General features: G+C 42.7%; 1 protein-coding gene across 1 annotated transcript in view; it reads right to left on the reverse strand.

The window, feature by feature from the left end:
- The window catches only part of TMTC1 (transmembrane O-mannosyltransferase targeting cadherins 1), a 112,157-nt gene that overhangs the window by 60,851 nt on the left and 25,079 nt on the right, over nucleotides 1–26,227 (reverse strand). Inside the window, exons 6-7 of the mRNA XM_085049445.1 lie at nucleotides 2,972–3,053; nucleotides 2,434–2,537 (exon numbers count right to left, since the gene is read on the reverse strand). Coding sequence (XP_084905571.1) covers nucleotides 2,434–2,537; nucleotides 2,972–3,053 — 186 coding nt within the window. The remainder of the gene's footprint in view (nucleotides 1–2,433; nucleotides 2,538–2,971; nucleotides 3,054–26,227) is intronic.

The following is a 26,227-nucleotide window of genomic DNA, read 5'->3' on the forward strand; positions in this document are numbered from 1 at the left end:
TACCTGATGGAAACAGCAAAGGAACACGGAGAGCCAGCTTACAGCAGAGCAGTTCAACCACAGGACAATGTTATCTCGAGGCAGCCCAAGTGGGAGTGCATTAACTATTTAAGGAAACACCACAAATAACCTGCTTCATGCCCAGAGTGATCAGCCACCAGAGAGCACAAGCCAAATGCCAGCGGAAATTAATATCACTCTACTCCCAAAGACATAGTTTTAAAAAAAAAAAAAAAAACAAAATACAGGTGAGATTTCCTCTGTTTCACACAGCTCAAGACATGCTGCCCAATGGATTTTCCCCTCCTCTTGCCCCAGTGTTGGTAACACAATCTGTTTACCCAGAGGCCTCCTACTCCTTTCCCCTCAAGGATGGCAGAAGAAAGAGACATTGTGCAGAACGCCTGAAGCATGTCAGCCCTGCACTCAACACCCTCCTGCCTCTGTTCTGCATTTTTGCTGCACTGTTTGCACAAAGCTGAATAACCCCCAAAACCTTTCCAACTGCATTCTGCCTCAAACTCTAACACAAGCAAGAGTGTTTGGGATTGGATTTTCTATCTCAAATATTGCTTAGCCACAGCAATTTTTGAGATCAAAGCCTGTGTTCTTTAAGGTAAAGCCACTGGGGACAGAATGTCCTTCCTGCAGCTCGACAGCCTGGATGGACAGGCTTAGGAATTGCAGAATTCCCAACTCCTTCATTGCTGCCTCCACTGAGAAAGGGAATGATGGACACATCTCATCTTCTCAGATCACCTTTGCCAAGCAGCACAGTGAAATCCATGGAAATGTGGCTCTCATTAATGTCACTAAGCTTTGAGGTATTTGGGAATATCACTTGTAATTTTAACAATAGTAATTCAGTGAGCATGCCAAACAGAGAACTGTTTTTAAAGACTGCAAAACTGTCATTATTTCAGCCTGTTTAGCTTTTCAATTGTTCAATAAATCATTATCTGTCTGCTTTAATTTATACATTTGTGTTGTCCAAGACTGGAGACAGTTACACAGAACACAGTCATGTTCTAAGGCCAGGCTGAGCCACATCAAAGGTCTGTGATGCAGTGACCAAAAGTCAATGCCAAGCAAAGCACAGAAGATGATAATTTTTTCCCCCAATTCCTAGCTGGGGAGTTGGAATTTCTGAGCTGGATGTGGTTTCTGCATATTTAGTAGCTTGGATTTCTTGATACACCCTAAATTCTCCGTGCTCCTCTCCTCCACACAGTCCTGATGCACAGACCTCTCCACCCCCAGCCTTGTAATTCACATTATAACCACTCTGAGGGCTGACAAATCTGACCCCATGAGTCACTACTTCTGCAAATCTTTAATTTACACCTGCCTCTAATGTTGGCTCAGATAAACCCTGCAGAAGTTCCAGTGCTCTGCTGGGTTCATCCTGTGTCACCTGAGACCCCAGCTCCACATCAAACTCCACAGATTTCCAAACTGCTGTTATTCTTTTTTATTCCAGTATTATCAGCCTTCCTTCTAGTCCCACAGAGCTCAGCTGGCCAAGTCTTACAATAATTTTCAACTCTGTTGAGACAAGCACAAAAACCACATTTCCAGCTCAATTAAAGACAACTCCATGAAAACAGAAACTCCCATTTGTGACCTAAATTACCCTCAGAGTTACAAAACAACTTGCCCACTGCCTGAGACTAAACCTTGCTTCAACCACAGTTGACACTGAGACCTGCTAAAAGGATGGGTTTCCTGAATGGAAGATAAAAGCTTTGGGTAAATTGGCTAAAATGAGGATTAAGATCAAACTCAGCAGAAGTGGAGGAACTGGGATAATTAAAGGGTTTTAGAATCCCTTCAGAAGAGTAAGACTGATTTTTTACTGGAATGGATTTCCTTAATTAGGTTTGGAGCAGGGAGGTGTTGCTGGACTGCAGGTGAAGCTGGAGCTGCTGCTGGGGCCAAGGGAGGATCTCAGCCAGCAATATTCTGATTTGTTTTTCCTAAGGCTGTTAATAGAATCCACAGCGCCAGTGGTAAAAATAGCCTCTGTTTCATACACCAAAAATTACTTAGCTTTTAGGTTTAAAAAACCCTCCCCTGTCATTTCAAGAGGCAAAGAGACAAACACACAAAAAAAATAATAACATGTGCAGCACAGAAGAGGTAACTGAAGTCAGGCAAGGATCTTTTTTGGGCTTTGCATAAAAATAAGCACACATTTTTCAGTGAGAAAGCACCTGAAATAATAATAAAATGATAAATAAATCTACAGCACCTGCAGTGTGCTTTGGGGTTCCAATAATTCTGGTTGTATTCTATCCTAGACAGAGCAATGCGGAGAAGCAATTAAAACAACAAAAGTTTTTCTTCAATTATCATCTGCAAAGCATTTTAGCAGGGAAATGTCACATGAAGACCACACTTTTGAAAACTTTTGTCTGGCTGCTGTCATCATACCTTGTCAGCAAGTAGGGTGAGAAAGAGGCTGGGTTGTCCTGCTCTGAGAACATGGGCATGGAACCTCCCATGATCCAGAGGCGGAAATACAACACGAGGATCACCTGCAGAGGAGAACAGCTCAGTTAGCAATGCTCTGCTAAGTTTCCTAGACTCATTTCCAAGCCTAACTTTGTGTCGCTGTTGAACCACCAGCAGAGAGAAGAAGTCCAGGTTCTCAGTGTGCCATAAAGAGAGATTTTATTAATTAATTCCAACTTATATAGACTTTTCAACGGTCACCCAGATTGGTCAGTCAGAAACCTCCCCCTAGGCCCATTGGCCAGGCCTGAACTGTCCAAATCTCGAGAAACTGTTTTAATAACATCCAAACTTTAGCTTTATAAAAACACAGGAAGAAGAGAGAAAGAATTCTCATAGGAAAGGTCTGTGCTAACACATAGATGTATTAACATCTACAATCTGAGCTTTCTGAGCCCTTTGGGATGCCACTCTGATCAAATACACAGAAATAAATCCTCAATAAATTCATACTTACGTAGCTAGTCACCAAAGCAGCTCTCTTCAAAAAAGGCCTCGCAGTGTACAAGAAGTTCTGGTTGTTATTTGCAGTCAGGTAGCTGAAATGTAAGGGAATAAATGGTTGTTGAAATACTTTGAAATAATAACACGTTTTTTCAAGTGGAGAAAAATGTGTACATTGATTGAAGCACCCTAAATGCAGTAATAATGACATCACTGCTACTCTTCAAAGATCTTTCCACAGAAGTAAAATACTGAGACTAGTTCAACTAATACACTCTATAATACACTGAGGTTTTGCCACCAAAATCTGGGTTTGGTGTGTTTGTTGGTTTGTTTGTTTTTTTTTCCCTTAATCTTCAATTACCTCCTTAATCCTCAGAAAAACCCCACGTGTGTCTCAGTGAGATTGCTGTCTTCAGACTCCCAAAAGACCACCCAGAGACACATTTTTGAAAGGTCACCCAAACACAGCAACTCAATTTTAGGCCGTGATTAAAATGCAAAAACTCCTTGTTCCCAGCTCTCTGCTCAGTCTCTAGAGATGAGAATAACTATCTAGCAGAACTGATTCTAAGCAATTTTTTTTGGACTGTGTTCTGCACGCTCAAGTTTCATCACAAGTCTGCTGACAAAGTGCTATGGTAATTAATTGCACAGAGACAAACACACAGGTGGCTTAGTGTTGTAGGAATGTTCATAAAAACCCTTCCTGTTTCTCAATGAGTAAAATTAAACTGTATTTGGAGCCAAAATTAGGCATTTATTTTAATATGGAGCAGAAGCACTTGCCAAAGTCTAAGGAACTTTCTTAATATAACAAACAGTGCCATATCCATGACATTAATTTAGTGATAATTCCATTTCTGTTGAACCTTACAGATGCTCCATCACTGTAATAAAGCAATGTCAAAAACAAATACACAAGAGACAACAGGAATATCTTGAGCATATAGGAGGTAGAAAACTATTGAAGAAAAAAATGACAAGTTATTTGAAGAAGTCATAAATATCAAGTAAACAAAATAAATTCAGAAGGGAAACATTTGCAGGTTGCTCTGTGTAACACACAATCAGCATCAGGATACTCTATTTAAATGATTTACAAAAACTGCAGTTTGCATTGCAACACCTCCAAGCAAGTTACCTTCCCAAGCATGAAATCATCATATGTTTCTCCTGTGAACGTCGAGCATGTAAAATACATCTTATTTCCTCTCCAAATTCCTCAAGACACTCTATCACCTGATTGCTTCCACCCTTCAACTCCTTGAAAAAACAACACTGAAGCACTTCCCGATGCAGCCAAGAGCCTTTAATATCTGGGGTTTTGTTCCAATTTTCCGTGGCAGGAAGTTTGCAAGCCTGGTCACCATGGCGAGATGAAGAAAAGATTACAGTGCAGCAGAAAAGCAGCAGGGAGAAGCCAGCAAGAAACAGAGGCAGCATTTAGCAAGATGAAAGAACTACATCTGGACGTTCTGCACAAAGAAAATGCTCTTCAGAGAACTTCCCCTAAGTGCCAAGAAGCCCAAAACTGAGGAACTAAACCATGCCATGTAAAGCAAGCCAGACGACTTTTGGCCTTTGGTGTCACTTGTTGTCAAACGCTGACATTTCAGCACCAAACCTGACTGAAATGTCAGGCTGGTCTTCAAGAGCTGAACGCCTCCAAGTGCAAAGTTCCTGGAGTTCCCACTGATTTCAATCAGGCTCCAGCAAGCAGCAGTGAGATGGAGCTGAGCCTTCAGCTTTGTCTGCCCACGAAAGGTCAGGTTGGCCTTCAAGTGCTCGCCATGGCTGAGCTCCAAACCCACCGGAACCAAGGGAAAGCCTCTCGGGGACTTTGACAGCATTTGGACCAAACCCCAGCCTTTTGTTCCCTGCTGGAACCCTTTGTGAACCTCAACCCTCCCCGGTGATTTGCAGAACAGAAGTGTTTGGTTGCAGTTTGTTTACATTTTTGTGTGTGGAGAGAGGAGAGCTCTCTATTCATCACACTGTGACTCTTTTCAAGAGCCTGCTCTCACTCGTTTGTACTTCTAACTCTCTGCAACGCTTCAGGCAGGAATTTTCCATTACAAATGTTTGCTTCAGGTGGAATTATTCTGGGAAAAGATCAACTAGAAGAGTTCAACTTCTATCAGTGTCAAGAAGTCTGCCAACTTCATCCTTGAGGAGCAGCACCACCTCACAACAGTGACCTAAAACTCGTGACTTGGATGTCATCTCCAGGCGGTGTGTTTGCTGTCCTCCAGAAAAGTCAGGCAATGAACAGTCCAATCAAGAAGTGAAGCTTTTCCATTTTGAGAAGAGTCCTGAATTCTGTCTGGAAACCATGAAAGATGATATATTTCAATGCTCAGCAATCCTGCTCTCCACCCATCACACCAACCTGATCTCAAAGATTTATCAGAGCCACGAGGTTTTCCAGAGCATCTCACTGGGCTACTACTTGTGTGAGGGAAAATAACTAATAAAACATCTCCCACCTGGTGCAGGTGAGGAACAACACACAGTTTGTGTGTTAAACCAAATGAACTGCAAATGGGACTGGGATGGGGAAGTTTGCTAGGTGTCAGTGGCACACAGCATGGAAAATGAAGGAGCTTTTTACATGTAAAATTGCAGCATGGAAAATGAAGGAGATTTTTACATGTAAAATTGCAGCTTGCAATTTTATTATTAATTAAGTATATAAAAAATACATCTGGGGTAAGCTCACGAATACATCAGGTTACACTGAACTTTGCCCAGAGAACCTTAAGCTCTTAATTTTGTATTTAGCTAGGAGAGGCAAAGAAATTACTATTATAACACTTAAACTGTTTTATACCCTTTTTTAACAGCTGTCTTGTAAAAAGATTTCCATCCATTTGCCAGCCTCTCCAGGCTGCCAAACATCCCTCTGTCCATGGGAACCACTCCTTGTCGCCTGCTCCACCCAACCAGCACAACTGTGGTGCCAAAAACATGCCAAAACCATGCCAAAACCTTGCCAAAACCATGCCAAAGCACTCAATCCCACGTGAGAGAGGGTGAGGGATGGAGTTAGGGAAAGTGTGCACACAGCAAAATGCAACCTCCAGAGCATGAGAACATTCCAAGGTGTGAGTCTTCCAGATTTTCCTAAGAAAATTATAAAATCAGGAGAAAATGCGGATTGTCAGGTTTGCAAAACGAGTGTGGAAAGAGCCCATTTGGGCAGAGGTTCCACTTTTGATTTGTGCCAGTTTTCCACAAAGCAACCCAGCAGGGAATTGCCCACTTGCTCTCTTTTAAAAGCCTTTCAGGAATACTTCCCAAAGCAACCAGAATGACAACTAGCAATAAATCCAAGAAAAGCTTAATAATGCAGGGAACTTCCCTCCCTCAGTTCAGGTTTTTGGCAGCCCAGGCTTCCTGAAAAGCATGGCTCATCCTCAAATCAGTTACATCATCAGGTCACTTTTTTAAATAATAATTCTAATTTTATTTTATATAGTCAATATAGATATATTTTCTCAATTATAATTTCTAATTGAAGACAGCAGGGTAGGTGGCCCAGTAAAATTCAGTGTGGTGGAGTTTACAGGAACAAACATTTCACTGGCATGAGATAACATGATAAAAAATGATAACAGTAAGACACCTCTAATCAAGAACATTTTTAAACTTAGAAGGGGCTGTTTAAAGTGCATGTCAAAGCTTTAAAACACTGATAGATGCACATCTAATTCCAAAGCAGCTTGACAGACTCCCCTGCTGAAAATAAGCAAGTTTTACAGGAGCCATATTCTGTCTATAGGGACAATACATTTTTTACTTTAAAAAAACTTCCTTATCTGTCCAGAGAGCTGCATCTTAAATTGGAGAATTATCTTTTCCACCTAGCTCAGCCTATAATCCTCCTTGAGAACTGCCATTGGAGGGAAAATGTGTATATGTGACATCCCAGGGAGAAAACAAGAATGCAAATCCATCCTGGAGTAAAAAAAACCCCTGAATTTAATTTTTAAAAAAACCAATATATTCTAGACACATCCAGATATTTAACTGGCTTGAAGTGCTTGTCAAGTCAGGGAAATAAAATCCCAGCCATGGCTGCAGGTTCTGCAAGGGAGAAGAAAAGCTCTCCTGCTTCCCTTCTTCCTGAGCAGTCCTGACCTTCCCCACAGCATGTGTGACATCCTTGCTCCTTATCTCCCCAGAGAGCTTTAAAGCCCAGCAGCCACTGCCCAGGCAGAGCTGGATGCAAAAAAACACACAAACAGCAGCAGTTTTACAGACTCTTTGGGGAGCCATGCAGAGGTTTTATGAAAGTCACAACTGTTTTAACTCATTTTCGCTGATAAATGTATGCTTTGTGTACTTTTTCTGTTGTGACCCTATTTGGAATTCTTGCTGTTTATTGGACTTTTTGGGGAAAAGGAAGAGAAGGATTTTCATGGCTCTTCCTTGCTCTCTTAGGAAATACACTCTTCATTCTGTGTGGGATGAAAGTAGAGGGAGAAAACTGGGAGGGACAGGGAGAGGAGGAGAGAGAGGCACAGTGAGGGATCAGGAACAGAAAGAGCAAAAAGGAAAGTAACAAAACGCACTCCACACATCAAAGATGTGACTCAGAACATGAAAAAGGGTTTCCCTTCATACCAGACATTCCACTGATGCAAGGAGCAGACAAAGTGGAGGAGAGCTAACAGGAAAAATGAGACCTCATCAAGGTATGGTATGGCCACCAGATCTGCCAGCTTTTGGGGAACCAAAGCACCATGGCTGAAGTTTAAAGCTTCCATCGATTTCAGCCATTCCATTTCCTCTCCATCACACTCATCTTTCCCTGCCCTAGCCCAGTGAAGAACTCCCACAGAGGGATTTCAAGTAACTGCACTATAAGCAGCACTGATGGCAGCTTTGGCTGCTCCCCACACTCAGCTACACATCCCTATTTACAGCTGCTTGTGCATTTGACAAGATTTATTCATTCAGGCTGGAAATTTTCTCTTCCAGGAGTTTCTGTTCAGCTGAAACTGTTTTCTTCCTCAAAAACCAGGTAAAACAGTTTGGCTTTTCCTGAAAAAGCAATTAGAGAGACTTGCCTGTGTTGATAAAGTTCTGAACCCACTTTTTAGGGAAAACTCAGTGGTTCCACAGTTTGGAGCAGGGATTTGCTGTTTAGCAGAAGGACTGCAGACATGCTGCTGGGTTTGATTTCAGTGACAGCTGACTGTTTCTGGTTTCCCTGACAAACCACTGGGACAAGATCTCTATTTGCAATGCTCACTAGAGATCTGCAGCAATTCCCCAGGGTCTCTCCCAAACACCTCCTAGAAGGAAGAGCATCAGCCTCTCCTCACCTTGCTCCTGGAGAACCACTGAGATATGAGACTCTCTGTCTGCAATGCCTTTAGCCATGCTGGAGGAAATCATTTGCTTGGAGGGTTGAAAAAGCATGGCTGAAGCAAAGGCTCTGTGTGTGTTAGAAGGACGAGAGGGAATAAAGGGAGAAGAAAGGAAGGCAGGCAGAAAGAGGAAAGGGATGGGGAGATACATGGAGACACTCAGATCTCTGCTGCTGTCAGAGATCCAGCAGCAGCATCCAAAAACGTTCTGCCACTGGAGCTGCACTCCCTGGTGTCCCCAGGGAGCACTCAGGAAGCAGCAGAACCCCTGTCGCTGTTGAGCCTCTAGCAGAGAAGAAAAACCTGGATTCTCAGCTTGGCATAGAAAAGAGAGTTTTATTATTTTGAATCCAACCTATATAGACTTTTCAGAGGTCACCCAGATTGGTCAGTCAGAAACCTCCCCCTAGGCCTGACTGGCCAGGCCTGAACTGTCCAAATCTCAAGACACTGTTTTAATAACATCCAAACTTTATCTTTGTTTATAAAACACAGGAGAAAGCTCTCATGGGAAAGACCTGTGCTAGCCACAAACCCCAGCTTTCCCTGGAGCAGCTCCCCTTGCAGAAGCAGCTGTGCTCTCCACAAACCAGCCTGGCAGAGCAGATGGACCCAGATGTGACCCATGGCCACATCCCTCTGCATGGCCAGCCTTGCCAAAGGGGCTGCTCACTCCAACAGGGAGCACGAGGTCTGTAGAGCATCCAAAACACTCCCTAATCACAAAAAAACTTCCTCACCTGACAGCTTTGAGGTGAAGAAAGGAGGAGGTTATCCTCCTCTCGTGCACCAGGCTCTGTTATCCTGAGTGTAAATTATTGAGGTGTCCCTGGGAATCAAGTGTCCCAGTAAAAATTTACAAACGAGCCATAAAAGCCTGCTGGCTTGCTTTGATGCTCTTTGTAAAGGGTTTCATGTCACCAAACACACACACACTGCTCCAACTACCCTGCTAATTTACAGAAGGAACCGTGGTGGCTGTAAAATTATGTATGTGCAGTTTGGGGATTAAGGATCTCACTTTTTGCTGGGGTCTTTGACAACGATGCCAAGAAGGAAACCTAAAAAAACCCCCAAAAACAACCAAGAAAAGGCAGAGAAAGGGCACAGAAATCAATGTCTGTGAGACTATCACTGTTTTTGGTGATCCTCCATGCATCATCCCTAAAAATAGACAGGCACTGATGAGAAGCACAGGGGTAGGTAAGAGTCAGCTCATCCCAACCCCAAACCTGAAACAACTTTTTAAGGAATTTAAAGCATTTCACTGTGAAGAATTTGACTTGAGGAAGGAGGGGAAGAAAAAACTTTGACAGGGAAAGCTGGTCTCAATCAGGGCAAATGCTCAGCTGTGGGTTGTTGGGTTTTTTCTTAAATACATTTGCAAAACTGAATTATATTTTATAAGTCATCATTTGGGGTCGGGTCATCCCCAAAGAAAGCCTTTTGGAAATGCTTGGAGAAGCACACAGTGTTTTAGTTGAGAGCATTTCTGGTGAATCAAGCAGAAGGGGTAAGCAAAAGTTTGGTTTCAGAGGGAAATATGGGCCCAATTTTCAAAGAAATGCAGGGAGAAAATCACCTGAACCCCTGCTGAATGCAGCCTGAGGAGTATTGCTTTATTTCAAAACCTACTTGCTTGGAAGTCTTTTAAATTCTTGCATAATTTACTTGTAATCTGAAATTTTACTTGTAAAATTCAATTTAAATCCACATTTTGCACTGAATTGAGAAGGGGGGAAAAATCAGGCATCTAAAATTTAAATCCTTGATTTTGAGATAAGAGGATGAAAAGAGCCTGTGGACCTTCAGGACAGTAAAACAGAGTGTGTATAGGGAGATTGGTTCCTTTTCCAAAATTTCTTCCCAACCCTCAGCAGTTTAAAACACAGCTTACTGCATGGCAGTGCTAAACACTTCAGGCAGAAGGTATTTCCTTCCCAGCAAACTCTTAATCTGACATTTTATCCACCCTGTCCCTTCGCTTCTGTCAGATTAAATAAAGCGATCTGTAAATATGCCAAAGCCATCTCTAAATACAAACTAAATGGTAAAAACCCCCAAACCTTCCTCACTCTTTTCTCTTAGGAAAAAGAGTCTGTTATTTTTAACATCCTCCAAAATAGCTTGTGCCTTGGAAATATGAATGACATGAGTCTGTTAGCAATACAGTGAAGAATCAAAATAACGTTCTGCAGAGCTGATATCCCTTCAGAGAAACTTTTTGATGTTTGCAATCAAGGGCAACTCAATGCCAAAGTTATCCTGCAACACAGGGAGAATCTGAAAGAAAACAATCCAAAAACTGGCAGCAAATTACTTCCTTTGTCAGCAGCCCTGTAAGTGAATTGTGCCTGTGCTATTACTGTTGGCATGAAATACCAAATACTGCAGTTCCAACAACTTTTAGCTCTGTTGCTTTGCCATACAAACATCGACAAATCCTGAAATTCTTCATATTAAAAAAAAAAAAAATGGACTGGTTCTTTCATCACAGACCTTTGTGGTTCAGTTATGACAGGGTTCATCTGTGAAAAATAAAAATTAAAACCTGCAATAGCCGGGGAGGATTAGTGGCTTACTTTAAATGGATTCCCTCTGTGAGGCTATTCTTTACATCTCATCTAAACAGATAATAAATGGTAAAAGCCAAAAAGCACATCAATAAAAAAATAATTCTGAAACTTGGCAGAATTAGAAAAAATAATTACATTTTATCCCATTTTGACCACAATTCAGTCTCATCTATTGCCAGAAAAATAAAACCACAAATGCTCCAGTCTTTCTTTAAGTCACTAAGATATATTCACTTTGAACTGCATTGGCAACTTCCAAGAAATAAGCAGTAGCAAGCAAACAACACGATTTTGTAGTCTCCATCTCCGCAGAAATGGGCTTCAATTCTGATATTTAAAAGCCTGGCAAGCACAAAGAGATCCTGCACAGCTTCTCAGGAAAGTTTATGGAATATTGCACTCTGCCAAAAATACAAGCAGCTCCTGCCGTGGGGATTTTGCCATCCCAGCCTTCTCCAGGGTGGAGGTGACATTCAGTAACCACACCTTCCCACCTGGGGAAACACACTGGGAAGTTTGTTCCAGGCTTTGTTATCCTCCAGTGCTGCAAAACTGATCCAGAGAGTGATGCCTGAAGGATTTTTTAGCTGCTGTTTTTCATGTATTTGTAGTTTTGGTGTGTAGCTTTAGATTCCATATAATGCTATATATTTATTCCATATAACGCTATATATATTTACAAAATGCTAAAAATCTCTGGTCTCAGCATTTTAGACAAAACAATTCCTCTCAGTTGGAAAATCCAAAGACACTTTGCTGCCTCAGAACCCCAAAATATGTAAAGAGTGAATTGGCGGAGCAAGCCTGGGGTAACTAACATCATCAGCTCCTTAATTGGAGGATTAAGGCTGATATATTAATAGAAAGAACTCATAAAATGTGAAGAACTCGTGACTTGCTGTCCATTTTGGGTGTAGCCTCTCTAGGCTCTGTCTGCCCTAAATGTACTTAAAGGCCTTCAATGAATTAATCTGCTTTTTATTCTCCTGACTTTGTCCAGCCTCTGTTTCAGGTAACTCTGTTTCTAGGCATCAAGACTCTTGCATTGATTTACTCCTAGGAAACAGGTATTTTCATTAAACTAAGATTATTTACCTTTTCTTGCTCTCCTTCAGTATTTGCACTGCACACCTTTGATCCTGTTATTAAACACAATAAATAGCCCTCGTTGAGTAACTAAGAGAAAAATGCCAACCAGCACAGGTAATATTGCCAAGCAAGAAAGACAGAGAGCTGCTGTTATTTCTGTATTTGAGTTATTGATTAAATGTAACATCCATAAAGCAGCCATCAGAATTGCTATTCCACAACCATTCCTGGAGAAGTAAAGACTTATTCCAAGTGCCAATCACACACACTCCTGTGGTTAAAATGCAATTAAACAAGTAAAGCAGCCAATATACCTACAAGCCAAACAAAAACAAACCACGGCAACCTGGACTGGGGAGTAAAAGCAAAAGCAATATTTTAAAAACATAATTAAAAAGCGGGAAAACGTCAATACAGACCGCCGTTTGTAAGTCATTGAAAAAACTTTCAGGTTACATGTACACATGTATTATTCACACACAGGCAAAAGGGCCATTTTCCAAAATACATCTCAGGGCAGGAGGTTGCTGCAGTGTTTTCTGAGGAGCAGAGGAGCAGTGGAGTTTCCCTAAGTGGCTGCTGCCTGTCAAAGGCTCCTGCAGAAAGCACCATCTCACCCAAGTGCACTTCACTTGAGCAAAGCTATTTTGGCTGCTGGGGTTTCGCTCCCTGGAATGGATAGCTCAGGGCTGTGATGGATTTTACACAAAAGGGCACTTTCCACAAGGGCCAGAAAGAAAGGGGTTTTACAGGATGGATGGAGCGAAACAAGGCCAAGCCTTGATGAGCATATTGTGCTTGGGGCAAGTTAATAAAACTCACGTCACAAAAATCACTGTAAAATCAGTAAAATGTAATCACTGTAATGAAAAAATGTAAAATGTAAACACTGTGAAATCACAAAAATCACTGTAAATCATCTGCATGAGGTGAAATTCTTGACCAAACCACACGTGCTGAGTTACCCCATGGGCTGCTCTCCTCGGGGACAAAGCAAAACTCTGCCCAATTCCCTGCTACCCATCACTGCAATAAACCCCTGCTCCCTTTTTTTGGGGTATTGAGGGGTTTTTCACTCTACCAAGCTGGTTTCAGAGCCCTGAGCAGATCCAGGAGTGCAAGCAGCCACCTGACAGCCCAGCTGTCTCCAGAATGAGGACAGAGACATCCAAACACACCGAGGCAAATTGATCCCATCGATCTCTCCGCGAGCTGAGAAGCACAGAGTCCTCAGAGACCTTTATTATTTCACTCTGCAGTGAAAGGGCCTGGCAGTAAACTAGAGAGAGCCAGCTTTATAAGCTGGGAGGGAAATGATTGTAGAACATTATAGAACTGTGGCAGTTCAGGGATCTTCCAGCTGGTTTAAATGATTTGGCTTCCTTACAAACATATTGAAAAGGGGGGGGAAAAGGGAAAACTTCTGAAGGTCAGCCATGAGTGCTGTAGGTACCCCGTGAAGAAGAGTTAGCAATTTATTCTGAGGCATTTAAAGTGGAGATGGGAAGGGGGAGGAAGGAGGAATGCAGAGGGGGAAAAGGAGGTTAGTGCAAAAAAACCCATTTGGAAATATGGATTAGGGTAATTACACAAATGAGCAAAATAGAGAGAGGGAGCAGAGAGCAGCACTGAGCTCCACTGACCACAGCAAGCAAATGCTCAGATATAAATCCATATTTCCCCAGGAAAGTGCTGAACTGACCCCACTCTGCCCCAGCTCCAAAGGTAATTCTTGCTGCTGAGTGAAATACCAGCAATTCCCCAAAATTCCCAAGGAGAACAGGTGATTCTTCACCTCCTTCTTTTGGTTTTCCTGTTTTATTACACAACCTTAGCTATTTCATGTGCCATGCTGATAGTTTCACTGGGAAGCAGTAAACATTTCTGAAATGCCTGGAGAGGAAAGAAGTGCTTGTTTCAATTGAAACTTTTTGGTTCTCTCAAACCAGACCTGCAAATACCTTTGCCAGCCCCACACTGCACTTCTGTGAGCTTCACAAGAAAAATACATGGAGCTGCACTGATCAGCCTGCAGCAAGCCAGGCTGGTGGGAATGAGAAAGAACATCTTAATAGCTTCCTTTTTCTATTCCACCCCTGGGAAAAGTGTGCCTGGTACTGAATCTAGCTCTTTTTCTACATTTCTTATCTAGACAATGTCCAAAATAGGAACAAAACATGCTGTTCACTGAGAAGTGCTTTCACTTCCTTTTCCTTTTGCATTTTGGGGGCTTTTTTTTGCACATGGTTAGGGCTAATAAAACCCAGTTTCATTTGAACAAAGCCTTCTAGGATGTCCAGGTGTTGGGGTTTGAATTTTTTTTTTCATTGGGATGAGTCTACTAAATTAATTTTCACCCTGCTGGGAGCCAACAGGAGCTCTCTCTTGATCCCTGGGCACAGAGTGAGGCTGATGGCCAATTTTGGGGTTAGCCCTGATGCAAAATGTGACCAGGATCCCTCCAGAACATCTGCACAATAGGGACTTTATTACACCAAATCCCACCCCTTGCCTCAGCCAACCATCTCCCAGCTACACACAACCTTGCTTTAAAAATCAAACATGCCAGACACCTCATTTATTTCAATTTCTCTTTCTCTCTTGCTGCTCTGTCTTCCCGACTCTGCGAGGCCAGATCTGATAAAAATAATATCAGCATCCAGCAAGTAATGGCAAAGGAAGTCAAAACCCTCCAGACCCCATTCCACTCTCACTTCTGTCAGCAGCTGGCTCTTGCTGACTTCCCAGCAGGAACCATAACTCCTTTCCCCTTCTTTATGATTATTTTTCAGAACAACTCGTGGCAGAGAGCCAGTGACTGATGAAGAATGAGACAATCCCACCGGGTGCTATCCATCAGCACCCTGCCAGCATTGCTGGTGCTGCCCAGCCCAGCAGGCAGGATTTACAGTCACAGCCCTGCTCAGGAGCATCACCCCCAGCCAGGAGGGGATGCTCCTTCTCCTGCCCTCTCTGCTCTGCCTCGGACAGAGCTCGGTGGGAATCTGACAGATCAATCTGCTCTCACAAATCTAAGCACCCTGAGCTGTTGGAATATTCAGAAGGTATTCAGAAAAAAATAAATTTTGTCTAGGGAAATGAGCACCCCATGCACCCTTTTTGGTCAGCAGTGAATCTGAGGCATCTTCTGGGGTTCTTGCTCTCCTCTCAGCAGCAGAGAGCTCTTCTCTGGATGAACTGAGTTCTCTCAAACCCCACACTGTCCAGATGCAGCTCAGGCTCTGACAAAAATAATTAGACCAACTACAGGAGAAAAACACCTTTTGGGGTCTGGCATTTCTTGTGCACAAGAGTGCAGGACACTTTCACCTCCTTGGCAAAGCTGCCTTTGAGTTCACAGCAACTGCTGCCTGCTTTGATGGAAAAAGATGTTGCTGAGCCTCAAAAAGCACAGGGCTAGCTTTCCCTGTGCTGCTCCGTGGGTCAGTCAAAGAGACAGATTCATAAAAGGAAAAGCTTCTGTCATCTCACAATGCCAGCACACAGACAGGCTGCCTTTTGACAGGGGAAAAAAAAAAAATAAGATGACTACAAATAAGGTTGATATGGTAACACATGCTTAAAATCAATAATGAGAAGGCCAGAGGAGAGCTTATCCAGAATGCCAAGTGCCAGCCAGTCTTAGAGCACTTTGGCAGAGCAGCTCTGGAAAAACAAGGTGGAGATTCTTGCTTTATGCAGCTTTTCTGTGGCAGTGCAAGCAGACCTCAGCCATCTGCTCCAGCCAGAGCCCAGGGACCAAACTGTTCCCAAAATGCTGAGCTTGGGAGGCTCTTTGGCACCACACACCTCTGCTCTGAGGTGTGGTCACACCATGGTCATGCTTCCCTTTAGAAGGATTTTGCCTCCAGAAAAATTAAACAATTCACAGCTGTGCCTAGCATGAAAAAAATGGCAACATGACCACCACTAGAAATTAAACGGGAAGGCACAGGACACAAAATTCCTTTGTGCTCAGGATTCCTTTGACAAAAGGCTCAAAATTCCTTTGACACAGGACACAAATTCCTCGTGCTCCCAAAGGAGCTAGGTGTGTGTGTTTGGTACATTGCACCTTCTCCAGCAAGTAAACATTTTGTGACAAACAGTTTTTCATCCCAAATGGCTTCCCTGCATTAACAGAAGCACCACTTCTCCAGCCTCCCAGATGTCCTCAAGCTGCTTCATGGACACTTCTAAAAGCAAGCGTGTGGAAAATGCAGAGCTGCTCCCAAAATGAAGCAAACCATTTCAGAGGAGCCACAGACAAAACTGCTAACATTGTCACTGCAATTAGGAATTCCAGTTTCCATAAGTGGTTTCCCTAAGTGGATTTTGTAAGCGAGTCAACCACGCCAAAAAAATCCCCAAACACTGCAAATAAACACCTTTCCTACATTGAGATCAGCACTGAGAAGGGGATGAACTCTTCACCAGCTCTGTCCTGCTGCCCATTTACATCTCAGCACTGTGGGAACAGCCTGGAGCAGAGATCTGCTTCAGAGCATTAATGATGGAGATGGAGAAGGAGGATTGCTGCACACAGACTGACCTGGGACATTTTACACAGGACACCCTCAGCATCTTCACCCCACTGGGGGCTGAAAGCAGCCCAGGTGGTGTGGTTTCCATCCCTTTAAATGCTTTAAAAAATTCTGTGTTCCATCTTTTAAGACAACAGCTGACACATTTCAAAGTTTTCTTTTAAATTTCTATCATGAGAATAGAGAGTGGTAAGGCTGTGTAAGGAAATACTGTTTTGGAAATAAACTGCTGCAATATGAGCATTGTTCCTGAGACTTCAATAGGGATGACTCCCACCTTCAGGAAGAAAGACACCTGACTCCATTTACTAAAAAAAAATAAATAAATATGCTTTTATGAGTCTAAAGTTTCAGTTTACATGACTAAAGTTTCAGATTACATGACTTCAAAAAAGCAGGGTTTTTTTACTCCACCAAGTCTGGGTTTTTTACCTGTCTATTTCTAAACCTAAAAACCTGTTAGGTTAATTTTTTGCCTAGAACTCCAAGGCATACGCTTTTCTCCAGGAGACTGAACCACTGCCAAACCCACACTGCTATTCAAGGATCTTAACAGGCTTTGCAAAAACATTAATTAAAGCTCACACAGCAAGAAGAAGGGAGTGAAGCAGGATCTTCTCTTTCAGAGCAAGGAAAACTTCACCACCAAAAAAAAAAAAAACGACAAAAAGATTTGAAAATATAGCAACCATCTCAGAGAAGGTGTGCAGCAGAGAACAGCAGAAGCAATGCTGGGAGGGCAGAGAGGTGCAGGAAGAAGAGTAAAAACCAGGATTTTATCTCTTGGCAGTGCTTTAATTTCTTACTGTCTTCTGGGAAGGTAGCACCTAATCCATAAATAAACATCCATTTGTTTAACGAATTCATGGACAAAAGAAAAGTAGAACTGAAGGGGCAATTTAAATTCTACTGAATTTTACACGCTCATTACTTTGCAAAGTAACGGTTGGGAAAGCCATTGATACATCCTGACCAACATGGCAGGGCTAGGAAGGAAAATAAAGGGGGTTTGTTCACCTCAGACGTCATTTGCTGCTTTTTTAATTGTGACTGCCCTTAAAAACACTCTCAGTACTCCTGCAGACAGAAAGGACAACCTGAAAGCTGTGAGTTCAGCAGAGTGAAGATGCTCAGAAATGTTTAGTCTTCACATCAGGTGGAGAATCTGTACCACAGAGTCTATTTTTGCTATGGAAAAGAATGTTTTCGCATCAAATTTGTTTCCAAAACAAAGGAATTCACCTCCCAAAGCCTGCCAGGGAGAGGGGAGGACAACATTCCTTCCTCAGCTCTCAGGAAATTACTTGCCTGGCTGCTAGGAGGTGTTAAGAAGACTGAGTCTCCTCCTGATGCCAATACTGAAAGGTGTCAAATGCCTTCATCTCACACTGCTGTCAGGGAGGGAGCTCAGCACCACCCAGCCAAGCTCAGGCAGAAAGTTTATTTTGTCTCCTCTGATCCAGAAACACTTCAGACCACTAATATATGCAGCTCCAAGTTATTTCCTCTCTAGGTTTTTTTTTTTTTTTTTCTTTAGCTAAAAAGGAGTTGGTGGCATTGCTGAGTGTTGGGTGCTTCACTCTTGCCCAGTAAAAAGCCATTTTTCTAAGGGGCTTTGTGGATACCTAGATGAAGCAGGAGGCTTTCTGCTCCTTCATTCACCTCAAATATACCTGGTGGTATTTTTTTTTATCCCTCCCATTTGCAGTCGCTGATGGTTTTTTGTTCTGTGCTTTCTCAAAATGGTTGCAAGTCAGGTTGAAAAGCTTCAGTTTCTGAAACCGCTGAGATTCTCGTGGCACTTGACCAAAGGACATCAATAAAAATGAAAACAAGCACTCCAAACACACACACTCCTCTCTGGCAAAAGCAAAGGCCGCTTCTCTGGAGAGTCTCAGCCATTGCCACTACACAAAACCTGCAAGAAATACATTATACAGTCACAAGAAATGGCAATTCTCTGTGTCCCCTCCCCAGGAGCACTCATGAAATAAAGAGTTGCTGCAGGATTCTCAGACTTTAACCCCAGTTTTGTACCTCACTTGACAGTGTTTCCAGCTCTGTGTGTCCACAAATCAACAAGCAGGCACGAAGAGGAAGGAGGATAAAAGAGATGCACAAACATGAGGATTAAGTGGGCAAAAATTGGCTATCGAGACCTTTAGGCAAGGAAAAGCTTCCCAGGCAAGCTTGTCAGACAAATAGCCTTCCAAGGGGAGCCTTGGAGACAATCCAGCTGGACACATGAGCACTGAGCTGGTCTGAGAAAGGAATTACATGGCTGGCTGTGCATTGGTACAGAACAACGTGCATTCTGTGTCTGAAAAGCCAGAGAGTCCCTCACCACCTGATGGCCATTTGACAGAAGTGACCATTTGCAGATTATCTTCTGGATTGTGTTGGTTTCCCTAAGTTTGGGGCTTTTTTTTCTTTTACTGGATCAATTTTTTTTTGAATCAGTAATTTTTTTCTTTTACCGAATTCTTTTACTTTACTCCCTTCTTGCCAAAGCCACAGCAACTCCCATCAGAGAAGCAGTCCAAGAGAATAAGCACTAACAGATTGGAGAAGGCCTTTGAAATCAGTGATCTAAAACTCACCAAGCCTAGTTTTAGAAGGTGAAAAGACTCTCAGAGGCAGGCTTAGCAAGCTGGTGAGATCTGCACTGCTAGCCATCCCATCCCCTTATCATGAGGATACTGGAGATGTGGAAATCTCCAGCATGGAAAAATGTAGAGAAAAACACATTTTCCACATCTCCACGTGGAAGATGAGGGAAAAACGCTGGATGTGTGCTGAGCACAAAGAGAACTGCAGCAATCAACAGCAGCTGTTCTGCTGCAATGCCCCAGTAATCATCAGGATTGTGTCCCACTTCCTGGGGGACAGAGGGGGATTAGCCCATCGTGATCACCACACTAAGCTCTGCTCCAAAAACCATTAAACCTAAGGACCTAAACGTTCAGAATAATTTCCTGCTTAAGTATTTCAGCGTTTGGGGTGCCCAAGAGGAGACAATTCCTAGCTGGCAGAGAGTATTACCCTGCGAGTGATTGCAGTGGGAATCCCACATCTCAAAATCAGGCCCTGGAGCACCATCTGGATTTGCTCAAGAGCCCTGGAAAAGGCTTTGCTAAATCCTTTGGCAGTGTCTTCCCACAGCATTTCCCTGGAGAATCGCTCCCACAGTTTGGACAGGTGTGCTGTTTGTGGGGTAAAAATCTGGCTGATGGGCAGCCCTGTTTATTGCCTTTATATAAATACCTTTATTACCTTTATCAGTGATCTGGACAAGGGTGTTGAGTGCTCCCTCTGCCAATTTACAGACAACACCAAGCTAGGAGGGAGAGCTGAGCTGGTAACTAGTGATAAGGCAACAGGAGATGCCCTCAAGTTGTGCCAGGAAGGGTTTAGGTTGAATATTAGGACAAATTGCTTCTCTGAAAGTGTGGTCAGGCATTGGAACTGCCCAGGAAACTGGTAGAATGACCAACCCTGGAAGTGTTTAAAAGACACATGGCTGTGGCACTTGGAATTATGGTTTAGTGGTGCTAAATTAATTGGACTCCATGATCTTGAGGGTCCTTTTCAACCTTAATGATTCTATGGAAACTAAAGTTTTCTTCAAACACAACTTGGGGGATGACTACACCATACTGAATTCCCAGAACTCCTGCCTTCCCTGAAGCCTCCTTGATATCTTGACAGAATTTCCAGGGAGCCAAAACCACACTGAATCACCACACTAACTCACCACATTAAATCAACATCAATAATCCCAAACTGGTGTCCTCCCATGGCAGGGAGATCTCTTTTGTCAAAACCTCTGCCTTGAGCTTGATGTGGAAACAGCTTCCCTTTTTCAAGCTCTCACACAATTTTTTTCCCCCTTAACACTTTTTAAAGTAAGATATTGGATGTAAGATCTGCCACCTATTAAAATATAATCTCTGGAAGTGTTTTCTGCCTTATCTTAAGAATCTCCCTGAACTTTATCAAACCTTGAGTCATCATTCTTTCCACACAAGTGTGCACTTCATTACTCAGTAATGGAACAATAATTGCTCTTCAGTTATGCAAGATGCACCTCTAATTTGTAAGGGCTTTCTGGAGAGCTAATGACAGATGCTTGAAGAAATCAAAGATGAGGATTTGAGAAGCTGTTCTGTAAAAGAGAATGGTGAGCACAGAGCAGTCTGACAGCTGGGTCACAGTCTCAGCTGCTGCAAAGGCACAGTGCAGATGTTCTGTCCTGTGCATTCTCAAACCTGGAGCCAAATTAATCATATTACTTTGCCCTTTAATCTGAGTGAATCTCACAAATGAAGCATCATCCACATAGGTCAACACCTGACCTGCTTTCCTGACAGCTTCCCACACACTCTGAGGCTGCCAGCAATTCAGCAGGAGGCATTTTCCCCCTCTGAAATCATGCTTCCTGATCATAAACCATATTGGGTGCGAAATAAAGGTATCAATCTATAGATCTCCTGGTTTCTAAAAGTAAATTCAGTATAAAACCTGCCAGGAGCTACACTGTGAGGGACAATCCTCTGTTAAGAGGGACGACAATTCCAAATATTTCTCCAACTTTACCACTGCAAGGGCTCAGTGCAGCATTTCAAAGACCACATATTCCCTCCCAGCCCTTCCAGACAAAATGTCAACCCCAGACTCTGAGCACTCCCGTTTGCTGATGCGTGGCAGAGCTCCTCAGAGCAGGAGCAGCACACCCTCCAAATGTCAGCTGGGTGTGCAGATGCAAGATCAAGTGCACCTCCTCATATGACTAATTTCCCAATTAGGATCGAAACGCTGTTGTGCTAAAAACACAACAAGTGCACGGGAAGAGCTTGTTCTTGCTCCGTGGGGATTTATTATCAAAGACACGCTGATTTGACTCTAATCTGCTTGGTTCTACTCAGCAAAGCACTGACTTTTACAATGTGTCAATCTGGCGCTGCAAAACGTGGTTGTATTTTACTGCTTTGAAGCGGTTTAGTGTGACATCCAAAGGAAAAAATTTAAAAATAAAAAAAATTAAAAACAAACAAACAAACAAAGATTGGCAAATGCTTAGAAAGCTTGCTTCACCCACTCTGCTCTCCCTGCCAGTGCAGATATATTATTAGCAGGACCCAACTATCTAATCTGAGCCTTGTTCCAATCCAAATACATAAACTGCATCACAACAGCAGCTGCTGGGTGGATGTACCCAGCCTTTAGTCTGTCTGGAAGAACCATAAAACAACCATCACAGACTGCAAAACTTTCGGCAAGGAGAGCCCTGATTAATCTACTGGAAAAAGCCATGATGAGCTGCAGTGCTTGGCAGCTGAAATTAGACAGATCAGACTAGAAATAAGGACATTTTTAACAGCATACTGCTGCAACCATCCTCCTAAGGATTATTTCAAATACTCCAGCACATCAAGTCTTTAAACCAGGGCTGCTGGCAGAGGTGTGACACAGCTCAGCTCCATGCAGGGATCCTTCCCCCAAGCTCTGTCTTGCACCATGCTCTGGTTCAGATTAGATGATCATCAATGGTCTCTCTCGACCTCAAAAAGCTCCAATGACACTCAAGGAATGGTAAAAATTACTTGAAGGAGTCGCAGCTCTGCACAGCCCAGAGAGGTGACAAAGTGTGTGGCAGCTCTGCACCAACAGCCTGTGCCATTTCCATGCCATCCCGACTGGCTGAGGGCCACACAAGAGCTGGGCTGGACAACAATCAAATTTAGTCCCTTGCTCTTGGGGTGGCAGCAGCTGAAAGAAGTGTAAAAAAGGTACCATGGACCTTGAAGAAGCACTTCCCCCTCTCTCCTCCCCAAAATATCAGCTGCCTGAAGTGTCAAGGACTTTGAAAAGAAAGAAAAACTGGTCTAATTCACATTTCCCAGCAGAGGGTTGCTGCATTGTGGTCTTTATAAAAATGGCTCTGGAAGAATGGTAAAAAATTCTGTCTTCCCCAAATAACTGAGGAAATCTAAAATAGTTAATGCTGGAAACATTCTCAAAAGATTAGCCGTGGCTCAACTGACTTTAAGGATGATAATTTTTAATTTAATTTAAAGTTGAATATCCTTGTGCAATAATGGCAGAGATGAAGGACTATTAGGGAATAATCTTGTTTACGGATCAGTGAACTCAGAAAATTGCCAAGGCACTGTGAAACATATTCCTTATTCACACCTCATAATTAACTGAGTGTTCTGCTGCAATATTAAAGTCATCCTCGTTATGAGAAAGCTGCTCATTTGGGCTGCTGTGCCACTGAGGGGTTCTCATTCACTTCTGGCATTTCCAAGGAAAAACCACCTTCCATCCATAAAAACAGATTCCAAAGTCTAAGAGGAAGCCTTTGGTCCATGACAGAAGCATGGCTTTTGCAGAGAGAAAAAAAAAAAATTAAAAAAAAAAAAAAATCCCTTTTCTCCTTCCCTAATGCCACCTGGGAGCCTTTCTCTTTTAAAGGCAATTGAAAGAAGAAAATACAGTTCTCTTAATTAATTCACATTGAAAGGAGCTTTTGATGGAGTCAAGAGGCCAAATCAGATCAAAGTAAATAATGCAACAAACAGTGACATGAAAGCCCTGGGACAGCAGATATCATGGATATTCCCTGTCTAGATCTTCATACTCAAAACCAGCAAATGCTGAAGCTTTCAGCTTCCAGGAAAGCAGAGGATTTTTTTTTTTTTAAAAAGCAATTGTCAGTTTACTGGGAGGAAGACTTTTGCTGAGGTAGATCTGCTTAAGATTGGGGAAATCCTGGATTAAGTCTCTGCTTTATGCTGGATTTTATGTTTGTGAATTTGGGCAAATGCTCAAACTTTCTGCCCTTTGGTTTGGAGAGGTGACACCTCTCCCTGACTGACAGAGCACAGACATGAGAGGATTCTCCCCTCTACTCAGCCACAAGGTTTCTTTGAGATATTCCTGATCCCCAAAGGGCAGTTAAGAAGGATATATTTCAAACCCACATCTGGGTAACTGAGACCCAGCTAGGGACTTCAGTGGTGTCATCTCTGGCCCCAAAATCAGCCAAGCCCATCTTAGCTGAGGTCAGCATCTTGCTCCAGCCTTTCCCATGTAACGAGGAACAGGCAGATGCAGCTAAAGCCAGCAGTCAGGATAGAAAATACAGTAATAAAATATACTCTGATTTTTCCATTCACATTTTTACTATGCATGTTACCTGAACAGACTCCAGTCAAAACAAAAGAATAAACAATAAAGAAAAATTAAAAAGCGATGCCATAAATCAGCACTGAAAACAAAAAAAAAATGCAGCTTGTGGAAAACAGAAATAATAATATGATGAGTAAAAAATCCAAGTCTCAGCATCTGGAGCAATGTCATTCTGAGAGCTTTCCCTCTCTCTGCCCATTTCCCAAAGGATCTCACAGAGATCGAAGAGGTCCAGGAAAGGGTAATGAGGCTCATCAGACACATGGAATGATGTTTGCGTGAGGAGAGAGTCAGGAAAACACAGCTCTCCACCCTGGAAAGGGAGCACACATCAAGATATTGTAAAAATTATGGAGAGCCTGGGGAAGGGAACCAGCAAAATCACTTTCTACTTCTTATCACACCAAGTCAAAGGGTTCCCAGTGAAACGCTCAGGTTTCATGCAAACAAAAAGATTCCTTCACATGGTGTGTAATGAAAATCACAGAGCTCACTGCCACGAGAGGCAGAGGACAAAGGGTTCTGAAAGGGAAATTAGGCAACTCCACAGAGGGCAGGTCCATGGAGAGCCAAAAACTCAGAGCTCTAGGTCCAGCAGGCATCCCAGGGCTCTAAATCAATGCCTGGCACACGTTCAGCAGGCACAGGAAGGAGAGATAACCCTGAGCTGGCTCTGTTCCCATTCTGCTCTTCTCTCTAGTGGTGACCACAGTGAGAACACAGAGCCAGATGGATTGCTGGGTGGATATGGTGTTCCCACAGTGTTCTTCTGTTGTGTTAAATACACTGAGAGGAGTTCAATAGAGAAATCCTGACCAAGTAAAAGGAATTTTTTCTCTTTTTTTTTTTTTTTCCCTTTAAGAAATACCAGGCAAAAATTTCTCTGTTTACATTAATGCACAGCACTAAACCAAATGCATGAAAAAATGCCTTCTGGGTGGAAAGCTATCCATCACCTCCAAAAACTTGTGTGGGCAATGAATGAAGGAATTTCCTTTTCCATGCTGAGCAACTGGAATTATCTCCTGAATCCCATTCAGGACCATAAACAGGGTCAGGACAGTTAGTCCTCAGTGATGCAGCCAAAATCAGCAAAGGAATGCTGATCAGAACAGATTGACTGGCTTTCTAAAATGAAAATTCCCAATGCTTCTACCAAAACCATTTGTATTCTCAACAATTCATCTGCTGAAATGAATGTGTGGCATAATCAACAGTGAAGAGAACAGGGGAGAAGAGGGAGGACAACAACAAATGAGTTTACTACCAGAAAACAAAAGAAACATCTCTGCTTCAACCATTTCCAGATCACTCCCAGGTGCAGTGGTACAAGCTGCTGCCATGAGATTAGGCAGAGATTATGGTAAATGCAATTAAATCAGCTAATGCCAAAACACACCAAGAGGCCAACATTTTGCAGCAGCTTGGTCTCTAAAATTCCTCACATGGTCCTGTAGGAACTGAATGTTTAAGGATGGTGTCTGAGTGAATAAAGCTGTTTTATGGGAAGGATGTAAAGGTAATGTTCCATCTCCCTTCCACCTCAGATTGATAATTCCTCTTTCCCTGAATTTTATTTTGAACAATCAGTGGAAAACTTTCTTCTCGAGCCTTTCCTGCTAATTTGCCTCTTCTGAGCACCCAGAGGGTTTGTTGGCATCTTTCACAGATTGAATGGAACTGCACTTTATTCCATATTTTTTATACTCGTACAACCAAAGTGTGACCACATTTAGCTCAAAAGTACTGACTTTATGTTTAATATTCCCTTACTCCAGAGCTGATTTGCAAAACCAAGGGATTTCACAGGTCACAAAAGGAGAGATTTGAGCAGCTTTCATCCCCCAGCCTGAACAGAGGGTTTGCAGCAACCACACTGCTTTAAAAGCTTTAAACAGAGGGACAACTCCATTATCCACATGGCAAAAAAACCAACACTTTCTTAAGGCAACCCAACTTAACTTTTAGAAAGGAGGTTAAAAAATAATCAAAGCGACAACCACAACCCATTTCAGTGGAAGATTATGATCTAAAGCACTCCACCACCAGCTGTGGCAGGCAGTGAGGATTCCCAGGGCAAAGCAGGGTGTCACCAGATGCTGCAGGACCTGCCAGACCTGGCAAGCAAACATTCCAACAGCCCAAGCACAAACCTTGCCTTTCACAGCTTACTCTGGCCAGGATGTGAATTTTAGCAGGGATGTTTGGGGATGTGGAATGCGTTTACAAGAGTCCCTTCTGCACTGCAGTTTCCTGGATATTCACATGGTGGAAATTGCTGAAAAGAATAGAAACACCAAAAAAAAAAATCTGCATTTCAAAGATTTGATCAGGAGGGCAACGTGTGTTCCAGCATTTCCAAGCCAAGTGGAAGATTAAGGTTTCTAATGCACTCGTTGGAAAAGAATATTGGGATAACTGCATTAGAAACGTGAAAGAGGATTTAATACTCTACTTTAGATTAAGTTGAAGATTAAGTTTCTAGTCA

The sequence above is a fragment of the Lichenostomus cassidix genome, chromosome 1Ab (genome assembly GCF_008360975.1).
Source record: "Lichenostomus cassidix isolate B80296 chromosome 1Ab, HeHo_3.0, whole genome shotgun sequence".
NCBI lineage: Eukaryota > Metazoa > Chordata > Aves > Passeriformes > Meliphagidae > Lichenostomus > Lichenostomus cassidix.